At 35.8% G+C, this 27362-nt stretch overlaps 1 protein-coding gene across 2 annotated transcripts in view; it reads left to right on the top strand.

Annotated features, from left to right (window-relative positions):
- Positions 1–18394, top strand: part of MRPL13 (mitochondrial ribosomal protein L13) — a 38239-nt gene extending 19845 nt beyond the window's left edge. For both annotated transcript variants that reach the window (XM_037803527.1, XM_037803528.1), the window contains 2 exons: positions 4065–4186; positions 18119–18394. In XM_037803527.1, coding sequence (XP_037659455.1) covers positions 4065–4186; positions 18119–18140 — 144 coding nt within the window. In that variant the 3' untranslated portion in view covers positions 18141–18394. The remainder of the gene's footprint in view (positions 1–4064; positions 4187–18118) is intronic.
- The last annotated feature ends 8968 nt before the right edge of the window (positions 18395–27362 follow it).

Here is a 27362-nt window from a genome sequence, read left to right as displayed (position 1 = left end):
ACTTTAAATCATAAAATGAGCCATCACTGGACCAGAAATCAAATTTCTGTAATTTCTACTTTTTCTTATAACTGCTTTGTCGAATAAGAAACAGATCAGAACTCCTGTTAAATTGAGGGTATTCATTCTTAGTCTCATCAACTGTGAAACAGTCCAAACTAATGTAGTTTACTTTTTTGCAACCAATAGCAAAACTTCTTAACAATTTAGCTTTGATAGCTAATTATTTCCCATGAGTTAATTTTAACTAGAGAACACTTGTTCCTACTCCAAATTTATTCAGCAAAAAAGTACTTGAAAAAAGTATAAACATTTTTATTGATTATTATTATACTGTTTTAAGTACTTCGTCTTTTGACTTAATAAAATATAATTAGACACTAGAGGTTCTGTAATAAAAGATGGTGTTAATTCTGAGCTCAAATGTATTGATTTAGACTTTTCCTTTTGTCCTTTATCTCTCTAGGATCCCTAGGGTCAGCTCTAACCATAATGTGATAAAGTATTCAAACCACAGGTCTGTGTTTGAATCTCTGCCCCACTGTTTACTGGCTGCATGGCCATGAACTGGTTACTGATTATTTCCATTTCCTTATCCATGAAATGGGCATAATTATAGTACCTACGTCATAAGATTATTGTAAGACTTAAACGGGGTAACACTTGTAGAGGCTTGGGACTGGCACAGTAAGTGCTACTTGGTGTCACTACCTTGGCTATGATTCTTGTCCTCATAGCTCCTACTGAAGGAATAATGTAAAATTCATTCCAGAATATCAAGTTATAAGTTTTTAAGCTCCTTATGTGCTCCCTTGTTAGCTTAAGCAATACAAGAGTAAATTATTCATGCATTTACCAAAATGATTGACTTGTTACCTTTGTTTTGCAAGACTGAGTAGAATCACTTTTCACTATTTATTTTACCTTTGAGATAGAAGGTATGAGAGCAGTATTATCATCTAAGGATAAATGACCTTCATGAAATCACAAGAGTCTAAAATCTATTTCTAAGTGTACTAAAAGACATAGAAATAATAAATTTATTCCAGTTACATGGTCAGGATTGACTGTGGATTTTTAATTATTCATGGTAATTCAGTTGAACAATAAATTTCTTAAATAATGTCAGACTATAAAATAAATTAGTCCATTTCCATCAAAACAGATTGGTAAATATACAAAAGCTTGGCAAACATTTTATTGTCAAGGCCAAGGGGAAAGAGGCACTTATGCATTGCTTGTGGGAGTACAAAATGGTGCAACCCATATGAAATTCTGGGAACTAGGGAACATTTAACAAAAATGCATACATGAAGTGTTTCATCCTTTGATCCATCGATCTCATTTGTAGCGATTAAACAGTATGTCCCTCAGATTTGAAAACTGAGTGAAAAAGAAAACTCGGAAGGAGAATTCAGAATAATTAACATGCACAAGATTATATCATAGTAAAAGAAATAAAAACAAATCTTTATACATAGGAAATCCTGTGCAATTATAAAAAAGAATGACAAATATTTCTGTGAATTGATAAGTAATGCTTTCTAGAATGTATTAAGCAAAAAAAATTTGAAAAAGGATATAAATAGGTCGCATACTACCTTTATGCATATATATATGTACGTATGTATGCACACACATATATCCATATATATTTATATATTTGCTTGTTTTGCGTAAAGAAATATGGGAAGAATAAATTAGAAAATGAAGTTGGTTGCTTACTGGAGTGTGGGTACAAAGACAAGGAATAGGGAAGAGAATGAAATTTTTTCAGGGAATGCTTTTTAGATAGTTTTTATTTTAACTGCATTATTTATAATAGTAAAATAATAGAAAGTAACAGAAAGGAAGAAATGCTCAAAAACCACCAGGGAAATGTCAAAAGAACACAAGGACCTGCTTGAAGTGGTACTCACTGACCAAATATGGGACTGTGTGAACCTAAAATGAATGATGTCAGTAATGGATTATGTTGAATAAAAAGCAAAAATCTGTGATCCCATCATGATAGTCCAAAAATTTCTCTTCTAATTTGCTGTAATTTCCATTCACTTTCTGAGGAAGGAAAAGCTCTTCTTTAAAGGAGAATGTTATCTGAGTTAGAAAATATGGAATTAGAAAAGACACCATTATCCTGTATTGTTTAGTCATTGAATAAAAGGTTATTATGGAACAGGATAGTCACAGTTTCAAAATGTCATGCCACAGAGTACTTATTATTTGCAAGAGGAAAAGATACTTTTACATTGAAGTAATCGGGTGAACGCCACCGTAACCAAGAGATCAAATATGTCATCATCAGTATGGGACAAACTGACATGCTGAAATATTTAGGGTTGAAGGATTTGCAAATTATTCTCAAATGGTTCAGCCAAAAGGAAGAAGTTTGTGTTTGTGTATCTGTTTATAATGCCTAATCAACAGTTCTCGTTCTTCATTTCCCATTGATTTTATCCATTCCACAAATTCCCCCAGTAGTGGGAGACTTAGTCAGCTCATTTCAGTCAAAATTCCATTCCATTCAGCAAACGTCTGCTAGGAACACATTATATTCCAAGCTCTCTAGGCTGAATGAGCACTTGGCAGCTTTTGAAATTGTCTTTATAAATGATCTAGGAATTTTTTAAATGGCTTCTTAAAGAATTGTAAAATATTCATAAATATTCATTAATATCAAATTGACAGATAGGCCTCTTCAGTAAGTAAAAAATAAATGTCATTTAATATCTCTTATGTCCAGGCATCCTCTGCTTGTTCTGATGCTGTGTAATTATACCTGCAGATTCAAATATACTGATAAAGAGATGGGGGAGGAGGCAGATGTTAAATGTTTTTCAGTGAAGAAACACTATCGATAATGTCTCTTGTGTTTTGTGTATTTTGATGGCAACCCAACCTATACAAACCATAGTTTTAAAAAGCCATTTTAAATTTTAAAACACATTATTAAAATTTTGCTGTATTAGTGTTTGTTTGGGTTTTTTTTTTTTTTGGCATTAGCTTTTAGAGTAAGATTACAATGTAATTGAGCTTTGTGATTCTTTAAAGCTATTGTAAAGTTGTATTTTAACAATACATATTTATTGGTCAAAATTATGACTTATTTGATGCCATATCCTTGGCCAGATATTTGATTTCCAATTATAATATTACTCTCTGCAGAGAAATAGAATTTACTTTTTAATGAGCTTTGTAATGAAAATTTCTAGGAACACAATATAATAAAAAAAGATTACATCTACTTTCCCTATGGAAATGCCCATAGGGCACTTCCACATTGATGGCCTATCATTATTTCAATACAGTCTCCAAAATTAACTTATCCAGTGTCTCAATACAGTTTCCTTTCCCAGCTGCCTTATTTCTTTGTGATGGCAGAAAACATGAATGTTAATTCTTTTGGTTACCCACACTCTTCCTTTTTTCATTCCTTTTATTCAGGCTGTCCAATTCCTATGATTTCTTCTTTTAAAATATCTCTCAGATGTGTGCTTTACTCTTTAGTTTGGTTTTCATTATATCATTCTTGGATTACTGAAATAAAACTTAAAAGAAATAAAAACATTTGCTCAGTAAGTATTTGTCAGATAAATGCCTCAAACATCTAGCAGACTGTCATTTTCAAAAAAAATTTTTCTGGCAACATGTATTGAAAGATAGTAGCACTGGAAGCAGTAGACCCAGTACATATATTCATCAGATGAAAAGTCATGAGAGCAAACCAAAGCAGTTCCTTTCCTGCAGTTAAAAGTAGGGGACTAAATTAAGCAATATTTAGAAAGGAGAGAGAGAACTTAACTCAATATTTCTCTAAGTTGAAGAAGTCTACTTTATCACCAGAAATATGTTTATCAAGGTTAAACTAGAAAGTGTATTACTCTAACAGGATTACTTATATCATTGGTCAGATGTGCTTTTTCATGGATTCTCACTGATTTTTAATTTTAAAGATCATATTGTTTTTCTCATTCCATAAACATTTTTTTGTTATTTTTTTAATGCTTACATACTAAAGTAGATCTTATAAGAAAATTAAAAGCTAAGTTATTTTTCTGGTGTAGGATATTCCAGAAAATATTCTTAAGAATATAGTGGAAGAGCTTCCTCAACCACGGAAAGTACCCAGACGTCTAGATGAATACACACAAGAAGAAATAGAGGCTTTCCCAAGCGTGTGGTCCCCGTAAGTCTTTTCTCACTTTTTTTTAAAGCTGAATTTGGTATTCTGTTTCCTCAACCAAATGATAAAATCCTTGAAGGTAGGAAGAATGAGCTCTTTTTTTCATACTTTTGGGTACTCTCTGCACCTTCTTTTATAATTACCTACAAATAAATGCTAGTTCTTAGAACCAAAAATCTTTAAGCCTTAGGACCTTACTAGATAAGAACAAGGGTGTTGTTCATAGGTGCCTATAATTGTCAGACGCTTTGTTAGGTGACCTTACTTGGGTTGATGACAGCCTTTAGGAATGATAAATGAATTTCATTAACCTAAAACAAAGTGATTCTCAGTTTTCCAGATTGCCTTACTAAGCCTAGAATATAATGAAAAGTCGTTAATTCTACATACATGTAGATAGTCTATCTGAATAGAAAAGTGAACTAAATAACACTTTTTGCTCTCCTTCTAACGTTTCCTCTACTTAAGGTCTACAAAGTCACTTGGCTTTTGCATGCTATCTCCCTTCTAATTGTTTCCCAGCGTCTTTGTTTGGCCTTCAAGTCTCTCCACAACCTGGCTCCTTCCTAGCTCTTCAGCCTAATTTCCCCTCCCTCCCCTTCACTGCTCTAAGATAGCAGACTGTTTAAGATTGTTATCCTTTTTATGCGACTTAACTCTCCCTTGCCTTGGTTCTGCTATCACTTCTGCCTAAAATAGGTTCCTCAATTCATCCTCTCCTCTGGCGTAACTCCTACTCATTCTTAAACCTTAGTTCAGATTTCATCTTCTTGCCATCCTAAGATCTTGCTCACACTAGATCACCTTCTCATCTTTAGTTCCCTCTTCCAATGTTTAAGTTATCATTTCAGTTTTTCTATGTGTATCTTTATACTTTTGAGAAACAGACAGACAGGTAGAGTAGGATCCCATTTTTACAAAAGCCAGTTACCAAAAGAATTTCCTTATCATTTCTTCTAGTACAGTTCTGCTGGCAGCAAATTCTGTTAGTCTTCCTTCATCTGAAAATGTCTTTAATTTTTCCTTTATTTCTGAAGGACATTTGCATTGGATATAGAATTTTTCTTTCCCCACTTTAAAGATGTTTTTGTTTCCTCTGGCCTCTGGTTTCTGATGAGAAATTTGCGGTCACTGGAATGTTTGTTCCCCTGTATGTAATATGTCATTTTCTACAGCAGCTTTCAAGGTTTTCTCTTTATCTTTGGTTTTCCGCAGTTAAATTAGGCTGTGTTTAGGTATGGTTTTCCTGTCAGTTATCCTGTTTGGCATTCACTTAACTTCTTAAATTTATAAATTTATGTTTTTCTCCAAATTTGGGAAGTTTTCAGCCATTATTTCTTCAAATATATTTTTTTCTCCTCCGATTTCTTTCTCTTCTCCTTCAGAAACTCCACTTGCATTATGGAAACTCCAGTTGCACCATGTTAAACCTTTTGCTATTGCCCCATCAGTCCTCAAAACTTTATTCATTTTAATCATTTTTATCTGTGTTCTTTATGTTGAATACTTTCTATTGATCTATCTTTAGGTTTATGACTGCTTACTCTGGATCTCCATTTTGCCATTAAGCCATCCATTGTAATTTTTCCACTTCTAAAATTTCTTTTTTTTTAGTTTCTATTTCTCTGTTGAGATTCCCTATCTTTTCAGTGATTTCAAGTGTATTTTCTTTATTTTATGGAGCATAATTTTAATAGCTACTTTAAAGTCTTTGTTTTATAATTCCAACATCTGGGTCATCTCTGGGTTGGCATCTGTTGGCTTTTCCCTTGAGCTTGGCTTGCACTTTCCTTCTTCTTTGTATATTGAGTAATTTTGGAATGTATCTGAACATTGTAAATTACCAGTCTGGATTCTGTTATAATCCTCCAGAAAATGTTGATGTTTTTGTTTTAGCAGTTAGAGTCATCCTCCAAGTTCTGTCTCACCTTCTATGGATGGTGGTTCAAATCTTTGTTCATTTTCTAAGCCTTTGCCAGTTTGGATCTCTTCTGTATACTCAGTTCACAATCTAGGCTGAGTCTTCTGCAAGTTCACGCAAAGAATCAAAGGATTCCCTTTCTCAGGCTCTCTTCCCTCTGGGATTCCCTCTCATTCTCCATCCCATGGGGCTTCTTTTCCTGGTTCCTCTGGTCAGAAAGACAGATGGATTTCAAGACAGTTTTAGCTACATGTGTCTGCCACTGAAACATTCTTGGGGCAAGGCCATGTGAGGAAAAAGAAAATGTAAAACTCACCCCCCAAGCTGGTTACCTGTCCAAGTTTTAATTCCCTTCCATAATGCATCTGTTTTTTGTTTACTTTTCGGAGTCCTTGGATAGTTTTTTGTGTTGGTTCAGAGTTTATAGTTGTAATTAGGGGTAGGTATGGACTTAATGGGTTTACACCATTGTAGTAGAACTGGAACCCCTTTTCTTTTTATTCACAGCATATATCACTATCCAGAATAATCTCGTTTATTTACATGTTTATTTTGGGGGTCCCTACATTAATAGCAATAATAAAAATAGCAGGTACTTATAAAAGGTACTTTAGATGATTTATCTATTTAATCTTCATAGCAGCCCTATGAATTAGTACAATGTATATACCATTTTTTAATAAATGAGAAAACTTAGACACAGAGAGGTAAAGTAACTTGCCTCAGATCACAGAATTGTAAGTGGTAGATGAGGATTCAAGCCTAAGATGACTGGCTTTTGGGTCCATGCTCTGAACCATTGTGTTTCAGTTTGTCAGCTTCAAGAGGATAGGGACTTTGTCTTGTTCAGCACTTGTATCCCCAATACTTAGAAATAGTACCTGGCACATTGTAGGTACTCAATAAGTATCTGCAAGATTGAAGAGATGAGCACTTTCCCCTAAAAAGTAATTTTAAATTGTCGTGAATAGCCTAATGAAGTTTCAGAAAAATTCAAATCCAGGTTCAAATCCTGCCTTCAGAGCACCTAACTCCATGACTTTAATGTAGTTAGTCTACAGTTTTGAGCCCCTGTTTACTCTTCTGAACTCAGTTTCTTCAGCTGTGAAGTGGAGCTAATGATACCTTCTTCAGAGGATTGCTGGGCGGAATAAGTAAGCTAATATATGAAAATACTTAGCACACTTGAAGGTTGACTGAGTTTTTATAGGAGAATTTTTTTTGCCATTGCAGATCTAGACAGTTTTAGCATGCTTGCTAATGTAGTATCCTATGTACATGTACTTAATCATATGTAATTCTTAAATATTCAGCTTTGATAAGTTATATATTTAAGAAGTATTTGAGATGGTCCTTGAAGTTTTGACAGGTTACCTTCCTAAGAGAAGTTCTGTAAATCTAAGTATGCCAGATCTGATTTTCTTATATAAACAGTGGCATAAATGAATTTATAATCAATCAGTTAAACCAGGCAGTATAATATTATAATAACCATTCACATCAAACTATAATGTAATTGTCAAAGAATACTGAGTAAAATGCTCATTTTACTAAGTGATTCCTGCTTCATTTTAAAACAAACTAGAAGTGGCTGTACCTTCATTGTGTCCATGGAATTAGAAAGGACTTTTTTATAGGTATTTTAAGGAGATTTTTGAAGAAACTTAGAGCTACTTGATGCCTTCTTGAGTTACTACTCTGGGAATGGATTTTCCTGCCCTTTCTCTTCATTCCAAATTTCTCTGTGGCAGGAATATGCATTAAATCCCAGGCTTTCCTTTCTGCTCTCTTTAAATTGTGATCTTTCCACACAAGTGGACACATAACTTATGTTAGCTTGTGTTACCAGAATAATAACGTGGTTATACATTTACTGAAATTGAGGATAATGTTATTATACAGGTATACTAGTCCTTTGACATAAATCATCCAAGAGATCATTCTCCCTGTACATTAGCACTGACATCAAGTTCAGTTAGTCTTTATTACCATGAAATTCAAATGGCCAGGAATAAATATGTATTTTGGATTAACCAAAAATTTGTTGACGATGTAATAGATGATCTTTTAGTTTAGGGCTGTCCAATAGAACTTTCTGCAGTGACGAAAAAGTTCTATATCTACTGTCTGATACAACAGACACTGGCCACATGTGGCTATTGAGAACTTGTATGGTGGCTAGTGTGACTAAGGAACTAAATTTTTATTAATTTTAATTAATTTACATTTCAGTAGCTTCATGTGGCCAGTGACTGTCTTAATTGGGCCATGCCATTTAGTTGTTTGCCATTTCATAAAGTTCTAATATTAAATATTATATACTTTAGGATTGGAATTAAAATATTTGTCACCCCATGTAATTCAGTCCATTGAAAATGGAATTTCTTATTACTGGTAGATGTTTGCCTTTATGAGAAAAACATTTTTTTTCTCCTTTTTGAGGAAGAACCTGCTTAAGATATGCTTCTGCTCCACCCAGCATAGCTAAGCCAAGAATATAATCTTACTTTGGAATGTAGTAACTGGAATTTATTAAAGATAGATCTGCTGGTATATCTGAAACAGATATACCTGGATTGTATCATAAATAAACACAAAGTAGCTTGCTTTGGTTTTTGTTACCCTAGCAATGAAACAAATATGTTTGTAATATTAAAATATACATTTTTATAATTAGAACTATTAGCTTTTATATAAACCTAAGTTTATCTTCTTCTCTGTTACAAACTAAAAGCTTTTGAGAAACAGTAACAATTGTCAAACTAAGCTTTGAAGCCAGTAGATGATTCACAAAATTGTTTTAATAATTATTAAGCACTACCATTATAGGGATTTTATTTAAATTATTTTGTCTCTTCCAATGGTTATATTCTCTCAACCCTAATTTTAGCATACATTAAGTTTTATTTTGCTAGTTCTTTAGTTAGAGAAATTCAAAAGATATATATTTAAAACAATATAAAATATCTTGGAAGGAGAAGGAATAAATCTGATACTTAGAAAACTATGTGTATATTTTTTAATTCTATTATAAAATCCATTTTCCCATATGAGTAGTCTTGGCTCTACATCGTACTTCTTACACTGGTAGATTTATTTGTGTGTTAGTATTTTGTACATCTCATGGATACATACATTGAGTGAGAATATGTTATGAGGTTATGTTTTGTTTCTGGATGGTACAAAGTATAGTGTGTGTTTGCTGTGTGTAAGTAGTGATTATAGTGTTTGCATTTAGAATTTGTTAGCCTTTTTTCTTTAAAGGAAAGAGAAAACAACATCACTATCCTTTCTTCACAGGTCATTTGCCTGGGATTGTAGCTTTCAAGTGATCAATTTATATTAATACTAAGAATAACTATTTCCATATTTAGCAGTTTTGTCAGTATATTACACAACCACAACAATCATGTGAATTATAATGCCTCCACTGTAAAGGAAATTTTTCATTATATAACCTAAAAATAAAATTTGGACATTTTTAACTACTTTTTTGTTTTTTACAAAATTCTTAAAAAAAAAAATTAGGTTTTTGGAAAATTTTAGCTTGAATCATTTTGCATTATTTGCAGAGTACTGTAGCATTCATCAAACAAAACAAAGCAAAAATGTGTTTCTTATTTCTCACTTGTTAACGCAGTGAAACTTTATTTTAAGCAAAATGCTTGCTTTTGTAGAGAAACTAGGTGTGAAAAGTTTCGTCATCAATGAATGCTTGCAAACAGGTTTATAATGAAAGACCATGTTTCTGGTGTGTAATATTCTTTACAGAGTATAATTTTAGAAGTATGTCTGCCAACTAGAGAGGCTGGTACGGATGAAGGTAAGGAGGTATCCAGACAACTATGAAAGGCCCTGGAATTGTCTTTCCTGAAAGTGGGTCTAGGTTTAGGGAACTTAATAGATAATTTATTCAGCTCTGTAAAAGGAAAACAGGATTCCAGATGCTGGGAACATTAGCATAGAAAAGGGTCTTGGTGAGTATCATGTCCATAGCTATGGGAGAGAGCAAGGATTTAAGCTTAGTGCATGTTCTCTGATATGAAAGTTATTAATCCTAAAAAAACTACACTTTCACTTTTATTTAGATCTGTATCCAGAAAAAAAAAAAGGTTATTTTTACCTGTGCCTTTAAATGCTTCAAATCAGAGTCTTAATTAAAGACAATGCTGAAAGCATTTTTACCTTTTCAAATCCCTTAAGGAATTGGTTGGGATCTGTACATCCTCAAAATTTTCCATAATTGTATGCTAGTCTAGTCATGTGGCATTTTCCTACAATATTTAATTTAATTTGCTGCTCTTCCCAGTCAGAATTTATTAGCTGGACTTTAGGAGCAAGTTACTTTCCAACTTTCCCAGCCATTTCAACCAGCTCAGCATTGGCTCAAACCATAGACCTCAGTATTTCCAGAGCTGCGTTTCACTCCAATTAGGCCTTTGAAACTGTACTGTTCTTTGAGCTATGATCAGATCAGGACTAGTGTTAAAATAAAAGCAATCTCTACTTAAACAACTAAAACCAAATTATTTACAGTTCTAGCCAACATAGATTATAACTTAAAAGCAAACACTGAATTTAATAGCAATTCCTATTGATTTTAACTGAAAAACAGTCATTTCAAAATTATAAAAGTTTAAACAACTTTATAAATTTAGTTTTAAAAACACTGTTGAGCTGCTTCTGATCAGGATGGTGGTACATTGCCTAGGGAAATGGGTAAAGTCACCATTACCCTGCTACACTCTTACCTGTACAGCTTACAACTTTTATTCAAGGAATATGTGGTGTCATCAGACTTCCTGGAATGGTTTATTCTACACTATGGAAATGATTTAAAACTCAAACAGACCTTTTATTGTTTTGTAAGATTAGTTCATCATCCAAATTTTTTTGTCTTTTAAATGTTTTGTGGCAATAAGCATTATATTAAAGAGATACTATTCATGATTGGGGTTTTCGGAAAAAAAGTCACCGAAAGGAGAGTCAGATCTCTTTACAATTTATTATACTTACGTTATCTACAATTCCATGGATTTAAGACTGAAATTTTAATGATTTTCCACTTGGAAAATAAATTATCTTAATGGGACAAATAATGTGACTCTAATTGAGCTTTGGCCTTAACCATCTGTTTTACAGCTTTATGTTTGATTCTAGTCACAAACCAAATGGACTTTTCCCAGCATATTACGGTGAAAACTAGAATCTCCAAAAATATTTTTCCTGAAGGCAAAGGGAAATTCTTTTATGGAAATGAACCCATTTTCAAGATAATGTAAATGTGCCAACCTCTATCATTTCTATATTCTGAATTTGAGTCTCTGCATTTTTGAGATGTGTTCATTTTGTTTTAGTCAATGGCAGTATTTTGCTTCTTTCATTTTATTGAATGGAAGCCAATGTTTTGTACAGGGACATTTGTGGTAAAGTATTTGCTATAGGAAATTGAAAATTGTGTGGGATGTAGTGTGATTCTGTTTTTTGAGCAATCAAAATCTCCGAAGCCCCATAGAATACTTTCTGTAGTTCCACCAGACCTGTTATAAGTTCTGTTTCCTCATTCAAAAAGAAAAGGGGGAGGGAGGACAATGTTATTTCTTAAAGCTGTATTGTTTAAAAGCAGTTTTCTGCTGGTGGTAATTACTTGTGAAATTGTGGCTACAGAACATTTAACAGCTGAGAGCTTAGCACAGTTTAGAAAGTGAATTAAAGTAAGTCTTATGTTGGCTAATAACTTCAAGATTCATTGATCTCCCTAGTTTATCCTTCATAATATATAAAAGCTTAAAACTTTTAGCTTTGACTTCAGAGACCAAAATGTATACATACCACCCTACTAGGAAATGCTAATAAAGATAAGAACTTTCTCTTGCTCGCTAGGGTTTTCTCACTGCCCAAAGCAGGACCTGATACTCCACAAATATTTGTCAAGTGAATAAATGAATGGAATGAGTTTATCCCTGAAAGTAGAACTAACTTAATTCATAAGGAGTGGTAAATTCTTATTTTGGGTTTTTGCTGATTAAGTTTACTTAATAACTACAACTCAAATAAAAATTTTTCCTAACAGTGTATGCTTTAGTGCAACTCTGATATATCCATTTTTAGATACTTTCTGTTACATGTCTAAAGAAAGTGTCATGCTAATTTTGTTAAAATATAATGTATAATTTTATCAAGGAGTACATTTTTATAATTTCTGTGGGAAAAAAACATAAAATTTAATAAGCGTTAGCTTCCTTTAGCAGCATTTGCTATGTCTTTCCCAAAGTTCCAGAGATTATTTTAAAAGTATTATTATTTAGAAATATATTAACCTTATATAATATATTTTATTTTAAAACTTCATCATTTATTTCCAGTGAGAAAGTGACAAAGAAGTAATGCAAATAGAGAATATAAATTCACCCTTCATTCTTTTTGGCAAAAGATTAAACCATTTCGTTAGTTTCAAGCAACATTTGAACATGCACAGTATGAAAAGCAATGTACTAGATACCAAGTTTCTTGCTTTTAAAAATTATCTAATGAGGAGATTAGGTAGATGAAAACATAAAATAGGATAAATGTGTAAACAGTATTATCTGAGAATTCAATTCTGATTAATACAGTGTTGCCAGTATGGGTTACCACCTTTTAAAGAACCTAAATACGGTGACATTTACTCAATACTAAAGCTACATAGACTACAATTTAATCTTTCATCGATGATATATACCAAAAGAATTTTAGTATCTAGCCACATTACTGGTTATCATTAAAAGTTAGTTATTATTATATTAGAAAAGCATAAATCTGCCTGTTAATAAAGTATACTGGTAGGTAAACTACCAGAAAAGATACTTGAGTCTTCTAGGCTGAGGAGCGAATTGTTACCTTCTCTTAGACACAACATAATTTCAGAAATTTCATACTGAAGGTGCTGTTGCTTTGTCAACATCTTCAAATATTCACCTCCTCTGTTTTATGAATAGCTGCTCTGCTTGAGGTAAACCCTTGCTATGCAGCGTTGGTCTGGAGACCAGCATTACTCACACAGGAGTTGTTAGAAATGCAGGATCCTGAGCCTCTCCACAGACTAACTGAAACAGAATCTGCATTTTAACAAGAGCCCTGTGATTTGTGTGCCCACTGAAGTTTAAGAAGCACTGAGGTGAATAGCCTTTCTTTCCCCTTTCTTATATGATCTTAAATTTCCTTCTTTTAGTAGAAGGGAGCAGGCAAAACAAATGAGTGGTATGTGCTCCTGCTTTCATTGTGTGTGAGAGAAGAGCCATATTTAGTTGTAAAAACCCTTTTCCACCCACTGGGGTATTTCCAGAAGCCATACACTACCTTCAGTTGCCTCCAGTATAAGTTGATGTTTCTAGCTATGCCAGCATCTAAAGTAACTGGTCTCTTGGCCATAATACTATTTTTTTTTCCCCTCTTGGGATCAAATTGAGCATCTGCAAAAGATCCCTGTTATATGTTACTAGGAGAAAAGGATGAGTTTGCAAATAAAATGGCATTTTCAAAGCAGTCTCTATAATCTAATAATAAAGATCTTAACAAGTGTGTGCTGTGTGCCAGGACTGTACTAGTTGCTGGTAGTGTATGATAATCATGTTGGGATCCTACCTTCAAAGGAATCTACAGCCTAATAAGAGTCATATGAATAAATGATGCTGGGAAGCACTGGAGTCACTCTGCACTCACATCCCTACCATCCACTTTCTAATTGTGTGCCCTTGGGCAAGTTACTTGGCCCCACTGAGCCTCAGTTTTGTCATCTGCGAAACGGGATTGATAATCATGTCTTTCTCACAATGTAGTTATGTAGATAAAATGAGAAAATGCATGTGAAGTAGTTGATATATTTGTGGCACCTCATAAGCACTCAGCACATATGATCTACATAAATAACAAAATTTATTTGCATAAGTAAAAGCCAGTATAATTTGAGAAACACTAATGGAAGTATGCATGAAGTCCTCTGGCATTCCTAGAAGAAAGAGCACTGCCTAGGTTAGGAAGAGTTGTGGAGGGCTTCTCAGACCTTTCAGGTAAGACTTTGAAGATTAGTCAAGTTCACCAGTAGGGGGAAAGATAAGAGACATTTCAAGCAGGGGAAAATCTGAAGTACCCAAGGCCAGATGTGTGAAAGTTTTATCTACTTCTAGCAGGACCAGGATGTAGAAAGATAGGTTGTAGAAAGAATGACTCCAAAAGATTAGCTGGGGCCACATGTTGGAGGGTCATATATTGAATTCTGAAGTGTTTGAAGTTTTTTTTTCTTTATTAGAGAAGTTGTGGGTTTACAGAACAATCATGCATAAATACAGGATTCCCATACACCATCCCACCAACAACAACTTGCAATGGTGTGGAACATTTGTTACAATTGATGATAGCACATTTTTATAATTGTACTATTAGTTAAAGTCCATGGTTTAACCTGAGGTTCACTGTGTAGTATAGTTCCACAGATTTTTTTAAAATTTATATTCTGTTACCATATTTACAATCTGACATTTCCCCTTCTACTCATATTCAGTTATATATTTCAGTGCTGTTAATTGCATTCGCAATGTTGTGCTGCCATCACCACCATCCATTATTAAAATATTTCCATCATTCCAAATAGGAACCCTGTACATTTTAAGCCTCAGCTTCCCATTCCCTATCCCTACCCCATCCCCTGGTAACCTGTTATTCTAGATCCTGACTCTGTGAGTTTGCTTATTCTAACCGTTTCAAAACAGTGAAATTATACAATTTTTGTCCTTTTGTGTCTGGCTTATTTCACTCAACGTGATGTCTTCAAGGTTCATCCATGTTGTCACATGTATCATGACTTCATTACTTTTTACAGCAGAATAATATTCCATTGTATGTATATACCACATTTTGTTTAGCCACTCACTGGTGGTGAACTCCTAGGTTGCTTCCATCTCTTGGCAATTGTGAATAATGCTGCTATGAACATCAGAGTGCAAATATCTGTTCCAGTCTCTGCTTTCCGTTCTTTTAGGTATGTACCTAGTAGTGGATTGCCAGGTCATATGATAGTTCTATACTTAGCATTCTGACAAACCACCACACTATCTTCCAGAGCAGCAGGCTGTACCATTTTACATCACCACCGGCAGTAGATGAGTGTTGGTATTTCTCAGCATCCTCTCCAAAAATTTATTATTTTCCATTTTTTAAATAGCAGCCCTTCTAATGGGTATGAAATGGTATCTCATTGAGGTTTTGATTTGCTTTCCCTGATGCTAATAAAGTTGAGCATCTTTTCGTGTGCTTTCTGGACATTTGTTTATCTTCTTTGGAGAGATGTCTGTTCAAGTCCTTTACCCATTTTTTAAATTGGATTGTTTGTCTTTTTGTTGTTAAGTTGAAGGATTTCTTTATATATTCTGGATATTAATCCTGTATCACATATGTGGTTTCCAAATATTTTCTCCCATTGGGTAGGTTGTTGTTTTACTTTCATGATAAAGTCCTTGGAGTAACAAAAGTTTTTAATTTTGATGAGGGTCCATTTATTTTTTATGCATGTTTTTATTATGAACTTTAACATATATACGTAACAGGGATAACTTTCAAAGTACAATTTAACAAGTAATTGGAGAGCAGATTTCAAAGAATGTTATGGGTTACACTTCCATTATTTCCATTATTGTAAAATATAACATTCCACAATCCATTTATCTATTTTCTTTCTTTTGTTGCTTGTGCTTTGGGTGTGAAATCTAAGAAGCCATTGTTTAACACAAGGTCCTGAAGATGCTCTCCGGAATTTTCTTTAAGGAGTTTTATAGTTCTAGCTCTTATATTAAGATTGTTCCATTTTGAGTTTATTTTTATATATGTGTGAAACAGGGGTTCTCCTCCTTTTCTTCTTCTTTTTTTCTTTCTTTCTTTTTTTTTTTTTTTAACAAATGGAGATCCAGTTTTCCCAGCACCATTTGTTGAAGAGACTTCTTTGCCAATTGAGTGGTCTTTGACACTCAATTTGACAAAGCATTGGAGGGCCATTGAAGATTTTTAAGCAGGGCTGCTTGATAGGTGAAAGTGGGACAGGAAAAAAGGATTCTGTGTTAGAGACTCAGATTTCTGCCACTTGTCCTCAAATCTCCTGAACTCCAAACCCTAATTTCTAGCTACCTGCCATGTCCAGATTTCATCATATTCAACACCAAGATCTTTCTCTTCAGTATCTGTCCCCTCTTCCTGTACTCCCCATCTTAAAAAAATAATAAAAATAAATAATAAAAAAAAAATAGCATTGCCAATCATTGAGTTCTTCAAGCTAAAAATTAGTAGTTGTCTTGCATCATCATTTTCTAATAGTTCCTTCTTCCATCATCTCCCTGGCCCTCTTCCTTTTTCTCTCTCTTCCCAGCCGCCCCAGTATTCCTAAGCCCTGAACGTGTCCTTTCTTCTCTCTCCTCACTGCCCCTGCGCTAACAGAGGCCCACATTTTCATCCTCCTCACTGCATCCAAAAAAATCTTTTGAAACAAATAAGGGCTTCATTAGCCCCCTTACATGGCAGATCGCATCTTTCACACACAATTCCAGCTGTTCTAAATTTCACTAAAAGATGATATTGTCATCTCAGATTTACATAATGAATTAATCATTGGTGTGGAAACAACCAGAGGTAACTGAACACATTTAATTTATTGCGTGGAGTTGCAGAGACTTCTTGTGAGACATTAGCTTAAAAGATTTATTTCTAATCACATCGCTACCACCCCTTTTGTGATTATATGAACTAGCTGGATGGGAGAATAAATTGTTTCTTAAAATGCATTGGTGTCTCTTGACTAGGAACTGCTTTCATTGTATTGAGTCACATACCCAATGTTAAAAGGATACACTTTGGGGCCGCTTTTGGCTATCATATCAAACTATCATTTCCCAGCCTAGGAGGCAGTTTTTGCATTTAGAAAGAGAGTTCAAAAACACAGTGACAAAATTCTGCAGTTTTTCTTCTTCTTGTTATAGATGGCAGATAGGGTGAAGCATAGTTGGCTTGCTTCCCAGGTTAGTGCTTGTGTTCCTCAGAGTTAAATCATAAACAATTTTAAATTGTAATAAAGCCCATTTGCTCAGCCACTAGATTGCTGGTCTTCACGGCTGGGCTATCTGGTATCTTGTGAGTACTCAGTTTTAGAAAACATACTGTAAATGTAAAAAGAGACTAGGTAAGTTGTTTCAGGGCTAAGTTCATCTGCTTTTTAAAGTAACTAAAACTATCAAATATTTTTACAGCTGTTTCAAAAAATCTATTTGGTTTAGTTGTCACTAAATTCCTTCACCAAATTCCATATGAGCCCACCACCTACAAATACACTATGGAAAGATAATACACTTTTTGAATGTTTGCATTTTATACTTTCCTTTTCTTCATCTTCCCTATTGTTAGATGGTAACATTTCCCTGAAAATTTGCTTCGTTTCAGTTTATTACTGGAAGACACTTTAAGGTGTGATTAATCTTATGAATACATAAATGAAGAAAAAGTATATATGTATCTAAATAAAATATCAAAGATTGGTGTTTAGACAGTATTTTGTATATTATTAAAAAATTTAGCAATTATATTTAGCATAACATCAATAGGGAAATTGTTCATTCAAAATTTGCCTTTATAAGGTAGTTTCATATCCTTGTATGTATTTTAAACTTTTTAAGATTTCACTAACCCTAGTGAAGGGGTTTATGAAAGACATTTTAAAACTATTACAGAAATTGAATTCAACTTACTGAATACATTCTTGCCTGGACACAGGGTAACCAATATTTACATTCTCAAAAGGACTTGGGAAATTGTAACTTAATGGTTCCATTTTGTGATGATTTGATTTAGTATGTATAATAAAAAATTTAGGTATAGGATTTGTATTTCTCGGTGAACACTTACTTTCATTTTAAACAGTAAAAATAATCTTCCTTCATTGGGCAGAAGAATTTGAAGTAATGATTCATGAGGAAATAAATGTTGACTTTGTTTTTCAGACCTGAAGATTTTCGGCTATAGGAGAAGGAAAATTGCAGATTGAATCTTCTTCCTGATGAGTTTCTCCTAACCCACAGCAGAGTGAAACAACTGCTGTATTTTAACAATGACTAATACCTGTTATGGGTGCTGACTGTTTTTGGAGAAAGGTTAGGAAGGGATATTCCCTCAATAGGAAATTGCAATAAAATACATTATTTTTAGAATTGTTTTATTATGTATTCCAATATGAATGTTATAAATGGAGATAAGAATAAAGTTGCTTACTTGTTTAACTATTCAATGTTGCCTTTAATTAAAAAAAATACCCTGGGTATAGCATTGCAGTGTTAAGTTGCCAAAAAGTGCTCATCCTTGCAGATTTTCTCAAGTTCTGGATCACAATTCTCACCACCTGAGAAAACAAGCCCACTTTTCCACTTTCCTTTTCAGTGGCTCTTTTATCTAACCTCTCATCTTTCTAAGTTCATCTCTAGCTCAGTACAGTAAGGTTTGCCCTGAGCTATTACTGATGTCATCTTTTTTGTGTGTCCCATATATTCTCTTTATCTCCCTGACACCAAAACAACAAATACCCTCTAGAAATTTCACTGCCTCGCTTGTGCTATTTGCAGACCTCCCACACTGTTTCTCCATAGCTGTCCTGTTGGTTTCTATTCACCTCTGTGCTAGGCACTTAGATTGGGCTTCTGGGATGAATACCCTTGGCAAAATCTCTGGGAAGTAAGAGCCACATTGCACTTCGACATTTTATGGTAGTTTTTTTCCTTCACTTGCTCTAACCAATCACTAAGTGAGTTTCAGACAACCTTTCCTATACATTCAGCAAACATAACACTGAATACCTACTATATTCCAGGCCCAGCACTAGGCACTGAGAAAACATCACCCATGCCCCCTTCCCCAACACCTCCACACCCCATCATAAAGCATGCAATGTAGTGGGGGTTGGGAAAGAGCTGTAGGGAGACTTGTAAATAAATGCAGCTGGGTGTCAAAAGCGATATAACTATGAGCTATGATGTAGAAGCGATATAACTATGTATGAGCTATGATGTAAGCATGTTAAGGGCAAAATAATTGACATAAAATATGAAGTATTGCTAGTAAGCACCTGCTATGTGCCCATCATGTAGCATAAATTAATCCATAAATTAATTCATTTTACTGCATACATCAACCCTATGATGTATGGACTTTTATCCTCCACCTTTAAAAACAGGCACATAGGCAGCAGCAAGTTAAATAATGTACCTAAGGTTACAGAGCTGCTGAGTGGTAGAATCAGGATTTGAATCTCGGCAGTCTGACTCAAGAGTCCATACACTTAACCATGGCTGGATGAGAGAAGGCAAGTATTTATGTTTATGTACAAGTTTTCTAATAAGCATAACCCAGCACAGGTCAGCAACTACCAGTCACAAGGAAGTGTCAATTACATTTAAAAGTGTTGGACTAAAAAGGAGCCCCACCCCTGCTTTTGATGTGATAACTGTAGGTTAATGAACCAATATGAAATGTCCCAGTTCCTAGTGCAGCAACTTTAATGGAGAGGAATTTTTCTCTGGTGTGTCCCAAGCACCTAGAATGTTGTCTGGCACATATATGTTGTATGATGGGTAGATCACTAGAGAAAGGCTCTTGTTTCTAGTAGAACTTCAGGATTTGAGAGATGAGGTGATAGAGACTTGCTCTATAAAAATATTGAATCCAGTCACCATAAACCCAAGTATACACTCAGAGCTGGTTGCTCTCACCTGCCATGTGTGAGAGGGGTAAGTGTGGGGTGGAGTTATCATGCTGACCCATGTAGACCAAAATAGGTGCTATTTTGGTAGATGGAATTGCTCCTGCTCATTGTGCAATAACTACATTTTGCATCCAGAGAAAACCAGAGCAGAGGGGCTTTTGTTCCATGTAAGTGGCCCTCAGAAGCAGAAACTACTACACCTTCCACTGCCTGCCCATTTGCATTGCTTGAGATACTAATAACCTGACCTGTACGTATCTTGAGGGAACACAACCACAAATAGCCAAATAAAAATCACAACTCACTGTGAGGTTCTCAGTACCTGCAGGAGAAGACCAAGCTGAACCACTAGAATAGCATCTCCTATCAAAGTAAAATGAATAGAAAGAACAGAAGAAAACTTCAAAATATATGAAGTTTCTTACAGAAAAAGCAAGGAAACCCTAATTATTCCAAGAATTGTATGGGAAAGGCAAGAAAGCCAATATATATCTTATGTTAGTATGTGTGTCTGTAATGTGCAAATCCGTTCGTATGTGGCAGATAAATAAGGCATTCAGATCCCCAAAACCAAAACTTTATTCATATGCAAATTTTCACAAGGTGACTATGCCTTGGTTGCACTATTGTGTAATATTTGGGGAACATGAGAAACATCATCCAGCTGAGCATAATAACCTGTGGAGGACTATACAAAAACAGACCTCATCTTCTTTCTTACCCAGTTTACTCAGTTTATTGTCCTACATGGTTTATCCTGCTATATTCCAACTTAGTGTACTTTCTCACTAAAACATGAGTAAAGTGCCCTGGTTATCAGAATCTAAGTAGCAAAAGAAAAGGAAAAGTCTCAGTATTGAAAAGTTTTAAAAGAAACAAGAGAACATGTGATATTGCAGTAGCCAGTCTGCCTAAAGTAATCCACAGTGATGGTCATCAGAGGCAACACTGAATGTAAAGGAAACAAGCATTTAATATTAACATCCCAGTGATCATCTGCTTTCTTAAGAAGTGAAAAGCACCCATTTGAAGGGTAACAACCACAAACCTAAGGCAGTGTGAGAGCATTTGGCATCATCTGATTTCATTTGAAGCCATATAATTTCTTTATGAGAAGACGCAATTAATAAAATAATAAAAACTGGATTTCTATTTTAAACCAGTTTAAAGAAAAGAAAAATGGGACAATAAATCAGCCATCCACCTCTAGTGTCCCATTTCATTTGAAAAACTGATCTTCCTGCCACCTGTTCCTCATTGCTTAAAAGCCATGACCCTTCACTATAAACATCTCCACCAAGAAAACTTCGTGTCTTGTTAAGCTAAGATTGCATATATATTGTCTTAGTTTCTCAGGACGCTATGACAAATACCACACAGTAGTTTGACTTAAACAACAAGAATTTGTTTTCTCACAATTTCAGAGGCTAAAAGGCTAGCTTCTTCCTGGGGTTGGTAGCCTTCTGGCTCACTGGCAATCCTTGGGTTCCTTGGCTTTCTATCACATGGTGATGTCCTCTCCTTTCTATTCCCGGGTCCATTGACTTCCAGCTTCCCGCTCCTCCCTGTGGCTCTTTAAGGACTCCAGAAATCTGGAAGGCCCACCCTCATTCAGTTGGGCCAAACCTTAACTAGAATAACATCTCCAAGGAAGTCTATTTACAATGGATTCAAACCGACAGGAATGAGGAACAAGACCAAGGACACATCTAAATTTGAATACATAATTCAATTCACCGCGTATTTTTACTGTACTAGTCCTTTATTTATTAGGAATTTATGAAGTTTTAAATTAGGGGTACTTTTTAGTTCTTAGTGAATTAACTAGAAGGAAATACCTGAAACTGTTGAATGGCAACCCAGTAGCCTTGATTCTTGAAGGAAGGTGTATAAGTATATAGTTTATATGATGTAACCATATTATGAAAACCTTGTGGCCCAAGCTTCCTTTATCTGGTGTATGGAAAGATTAGTAGAAAAATGGGAACAAAAAAGTAAATGAATAATGGAGGGGAGGGTGATAGGGGATGGGCTGTTTTGGATGTTCTTTTTTACTTTTATTTTTATTCTTATTTTTATCTTTTTTTTTGAGTAATGAAAAAATTGTGGCGATGAATGCATAACTATATGATGATAATGTGAACAACTGTACACTTTGGATGATTGTATGTTATGTGACTGCATCTCAATAAAATTGCAAGGAAAAAAAATTAGGGGTAGCTTTTTTTTTGGTATTACTTACACAACTATACAAGGTTTGAGCTTTCTGCCCCAATTCCATTTTTCCCATAAGCCCTGTTATTTTTGGAGAGCAAAATCCCATGATGCAGGAATTATTTTTAGGCATCCACATTCCACAGAATAGGAGAAACAACTGTACTCATTGTTATTATTGGCTCAGCACATCCTCCTGCCAGTTTGACTCTCCTTTCAGAGTCCCAACAAGAAGCCACCCTGCCCTGACTCCAGCAGAAGTGGCCGCATGGGAGATACTGTACAATAAGTCTGCTGAGAATCCTTTGTCATGCCTGAATTGGAGGAGTGGGCATCACACCGTAATGCATCCTGAATGGCCACAGTGACACTGTTGCCAGAGCCTGTCACCCTGTCCAGGCCTGGGTTATCTCTGGCATTCATCAGGGTCTAGCAGGCAGGCCAACATAAAGCAAAGTCTACAACTATCCTTTTCCCAGACCATCATCCTTTACTTTTGTATCCCAAGTCCTACTTTAAATTAACAAGGTGAATGCTACAATTATGATTGGTGGGATCAATACAGAATCTCTCTGTTTAGACAAAGTGGGCCATGTGCTGCTCCAGAGGCATGGGTTGATGGTAATGAAGCAATTCTGCCCTCTTCACCTCTTTGAAAGTGATTGAAGAACAGAATTTTGTTTTATTTGCAAGGTTTCACCTGCATAACGGGAGTTAAAAAAATATGCACATAAATTATGTGGTTTGTGTCGGATTCGTACTAATCCCCTCCACACTAGATCTAGGTGCTGTCACTATGTAAGTGCCCCAATCCCTCTTTTATGCTGATTTGTTTTTGTACCTTTCCTACCTTCTCTTCTGCAAAAACAGTATAAAACGTCCAGGTCTTTCCTGGCTAAAAATCCCCCCATGGAACAGGTAGCAAAGTCTGAGTCTGCAAAGCCCAGAAGCCCCAGGAGAGAGTCTGCTGCCAATCTCCACAGTGCTGAGTTTGCATTGGCTAGAACCCTATTCGAGAAAGTACGATCTTTCCAAGACAGACATGAAGGCTCCATTTCAACTGAAACAGACTGCTGCAGAGAAGACGGTATTTCTGCAATGCTGCCCAGAAGTCTAAACTAAGAGAATTGAGTAGTTTTGCAGCATCATACTGCTCAGGGCTTCACCTTAGAAGAATGTGAAACAGTCACTTACCTGAGGGCCAACTTTTATTAGGCTGGCTGCCAGAAGGTTGAGGATACATTTTCCAAATGAAGACAGCATAAGCAGGATCTCTGAAGGGGACACGCTTCTGTATCAGTGCCATTTGGTTCATGAGAAACTCTTCGATTTCAGTCAAACCTTTATTTCAAGACCAGCTCTGCCCACCTTCCCTGCCCTCACTTTTCAAAGCCAAAATTAATACCTATTAAAACCTTGCAAATAGTGGCTACTAGAAGGCCACACTGTCTCTGGTGAAACACCTGTGCTTTATAGGTTGATGTTAGGAGCTCCAGCTCGTTGGCCTGTATTAAAAGTTTACAATCAAGACTTTGAAATTCTAATGCCTCTGGCATCTTCTTTCACAATCAGAAAACAAAACAAGTGTCTAGATATTTAGAGGAGATTCTGAGTATAAAACATCTGACTTTTACTTTGGGGCAAATTCACAAAGTCCAAATAAAATATTTTTATAACTTGTTAGAAGAGAATTACCATTTATAATGAGTGAACTATTATATACTGTTACCAGCATGGTGTATAAGCAGAGCCAGTAAAACTTGGAGAGATATGAATATGTGCATTCTTCAGAAAATGTGATCTAGAAGTTGAAACCTTGGGAGCAGTGATTACTCAGCCAACTCCCCAGTCATCATTAACAAGGTATCAGCTACTATATTTCATTCATTCATTCAATGAATATTTATGTCCCGGAAACTGTTCTAGGTGCTCGAGATACATACATGATTAAAATGCTGTTTTCTGCTATCATGGATCCCATATTCTGGTGAAGGGAGACAGATAGCATGCATATTATATGTTATATTCAATATAAGTTATACCACATAGAAGTTACGTTAGCAGGTGTTAAGTGTGGGATCTCTCAGCTGTCACCACAATCATTCTGCCCGACACCACCCCAAAATAACTGTCTTTGTTTTTCTGCTCACATGTGTGTAAACTGACTGCATTCTGTTCATTTGAGATGGGTGTGGCTGGGCTGCCTCCAGGCCACATCATGGATCCAGGTCTGTTCCATAAGACTCTGGCCTTCCTTGGGCCAGCGGTTACCTGTGCCATGTCCCCAGGGCGAAAGGCAGGAAGACAGGAGGGCAAGCCTAACTGAGCACACACTGAACCCTCTGCCTGGGTTATGTGTATTAACAACCCATAGGCCAAAGTGAATCAAAGTCAAGGGCTTGGCAGTTATTCTCCTATCATGGGGGTGGGGAGAGGGAGCAGGGAGCAGTTGGTCGATTGAATGATTGATTGATTGATTTTAATCAGTTATGCATTAACTCCCCATTCCTCCTGCTCCCCACCCCATGGCAAGGTGTACTCTAATGTCTGTCTCTATGAGCTTGAATATTCTCCAATATTTTCTTTGTTGTTACCATGGGGTTTAAATTTAATATACAAAATATATAACAATCTAGTTTTCTTTGATACCAACGTAGCTTCCATAGGATGCTCCTATACCCCTCTGTCCCCACACCCTTATGTAGTTCTTGTCACAAATTATGTTTTTACACATTATGAGTCCAAAACCACTGATTTGTCATTACATTTTATGCATTTGCCTTTTAGATCCTGTAGGAAGTAAAAAGCAGAGTTACAAACCAAAAAATACCATACTACTGGCATTTATATTTACCCATGTCGCTACCTTCATTGGGGAGCTTTATTTCTTCATGTGGCTTTGATCTTTAGTCTATAGTCTTTTGCTTTCAACCTGCAGAACTCTCTTTAGCATCTCTTCTAGGGACAGTCTACTCGTGATGAATTTCCTCAGCTTTTGTTTACCTGGTGATGTCTTAATCTGTCCTTCATTTTTGAAAGACAGTTTTGCTAGATATAGAATTCTTTAAATATGTCATCCGACTGCCTTCTTGCCTTCATGGTTTCCAATGAGAAACTGACAATCTTACTGAGGCTCCCTTGTATGTAACACGCTGCTTCTCTCTTGTAGCTTTCAGAATTCTTTCTGTATCTTTTGCATTTGACAGTTTGATTGTAATATGTTGTGGCAGGGGTCTATTTGGGTTTATCCTGTTTGGAGTTTGTTGAACACCTGGAGGTGTATATTCATGTCTTTTGTTAATCTGGGAAATTTAAAGCCCTTATTTCTTTGAATATTCACTCTACCCCTTTATCTCTTCTCCTTCTGGGACTCCCATAATGCATATATTGGTTTGCTTGATGATGTATCATAGGTTCCTCAGGTTCTGTTCACTTTTCTTCATTCTTTTTTCTCTCTGTTCCTCAGAGTGGATGATTCCAATTGTCTTATCTTCAAGTTCTCTGATTCTTCTGCCAGCTCCAATCCACTATTGACCTCCTCTAAGGATTTTTAATTTCTATTACCGTGGTCTTCAGCTCTGTTTGGTTCCTCTTCATAATTTCCATCTCTCTCTTTGTATTCGTGTATCTTTTTTCCGATTTCTTTAGTTCTGATTTCATGTTTTCCTTTAACTCTTTGAGCATATTGAGGACCATTTTTTTAAGTCTGTTTTCTGGTATGTCCCAGGTCCGGTCCTCCTCACAAATGGTTTCTAATGCTTTAATTTTCTGCTTTGCCTGGGCCATTGCTTCCTTTTTCTTTGTATGTTTTATAATCTTTCTGAAACCTGAACATTTTGATATATTGATGTGTCATGGCTGGAATTTAGATTCTGAGGCATCCCTTCCTTCAGCTTGTATCCAGTTAGTGTTATCACAGAGCTTTCCTTGAATGTCATGTGCTAAACAAAAATAAATAAATAAATAAATAAATAAATAAATAAATAACAAAGAAAACTATACCTGTCTTTGCAGGTTGACCTGCATGAGTGCTCTCCTTCAGAGCTTATCCATACAATGATAAAACAGGGGTCTCCCTGATGCTTTCTTGTGTCTTATCTTGGGCATGTCCATGTGGCCCTAGGAATATCCCCATTTACCCAATTCCGAATGTCCCCCTTTCCCTAGGAAACGGTTTCCTCTTGACCCTGAGCACTGCACTGTATATCTTACAGCCAGCAATCCCTTGACCCAGGCATCAGGACTTGACTGCTCTCCCACCGTGTTCTGTTAGAGAGTTTGGTGAACTGCCTTCTACATGGGCTCCCTCAGGACACTACCAGACAGATTGGGCCAGACATACATGCTCCCAGTATGTGCAAGAGGGTTATTCTGCTCCCTCTGGAACCAAGACCAGGGATCCATGCATGGGTCAGCTCTGTGCCAAGCCAGCGAGGGATGCAGGAGGGGCCAACCAGGGTACCATAAGATCCTACTACCTTTAAGTAGCCTTTTTTCTTCTTTTATTTGGTGCTTGCCTCGTTACTGCAGTCCTTTAACTGTTTATTCAAGCTTTGAGACAGATGTATCTGCCAGTTCTTTCTGGTTGTTCAAAGCTTCTATGGGGGAATGGAGCCCTGAAGCATCTCACTCCACTATCTTGATCAGGGTAGGATCTCCAAATGCATCTTTTTAAAAACATAATCACATCACTCTTCTCAAAACCCTAAATGGCTTCCCATTTATCTCAGAAGAAAAACATTTATACAAGAGTCTACAGGCCAATACATGATCTGTCCCTCAGTTACCCCTCTAATTTTATCTCCTCCAATTCTCCTTCTGTTCCTGCTTAGCCACACAAACTCCGTACTGTTCCTGGAACACCCCAGGTACCTTCCCATCCCAGGGCCCATGCTCTGGCTGTTCCCTCTGGCTAGAATGCTTTTCCTTTAGATATAGCCTCATGGCTTATTCCTTCACCTCTGTCAAGTCTTTGCTCAAATGTTACTGTGAATGAAGCCTTCCCTCACCATTTTATTTAAAACTGTAGCCCTCCCTGATCTCACCCCAGTTCTCTCAATTCTCCTACCCTGACTTTCCTCCTATCTCTTACAACTTTCCTAAGTATTAATTATTTACTTATTTATTAGGCTTATTTATTTCCTGTCACTCCCACTAGAATATAAGCTCAAAAGAGGGTAGATATTTTTGCGTGTCATGTTTGCTATTGTATTCCTAGTGCAAAAGCATGCTAAGGATATAGTCGTTGCTCCATAAATACATTCCCATAGTTCAACTGT

This window comes from Choloepus didactylus, chromosome 14 (genome assembly GCF_015220235.1).
Source record: "Choloepus didactylus isolate mChoDid1 chromosome 14, mChoDid1.pri, whole genome shotgun sequence".
Lineage (NCBI taxonomy): Eukaryota > Metazoa > Chordata > Mammalia > Pilosa > Megalonychidae > Choloepus > Choloepus didactylus.
Note: the sequence above shows the minus strand (reverse complement) of the source record. Positions and strands in the feature narration are given on the sequence as shown.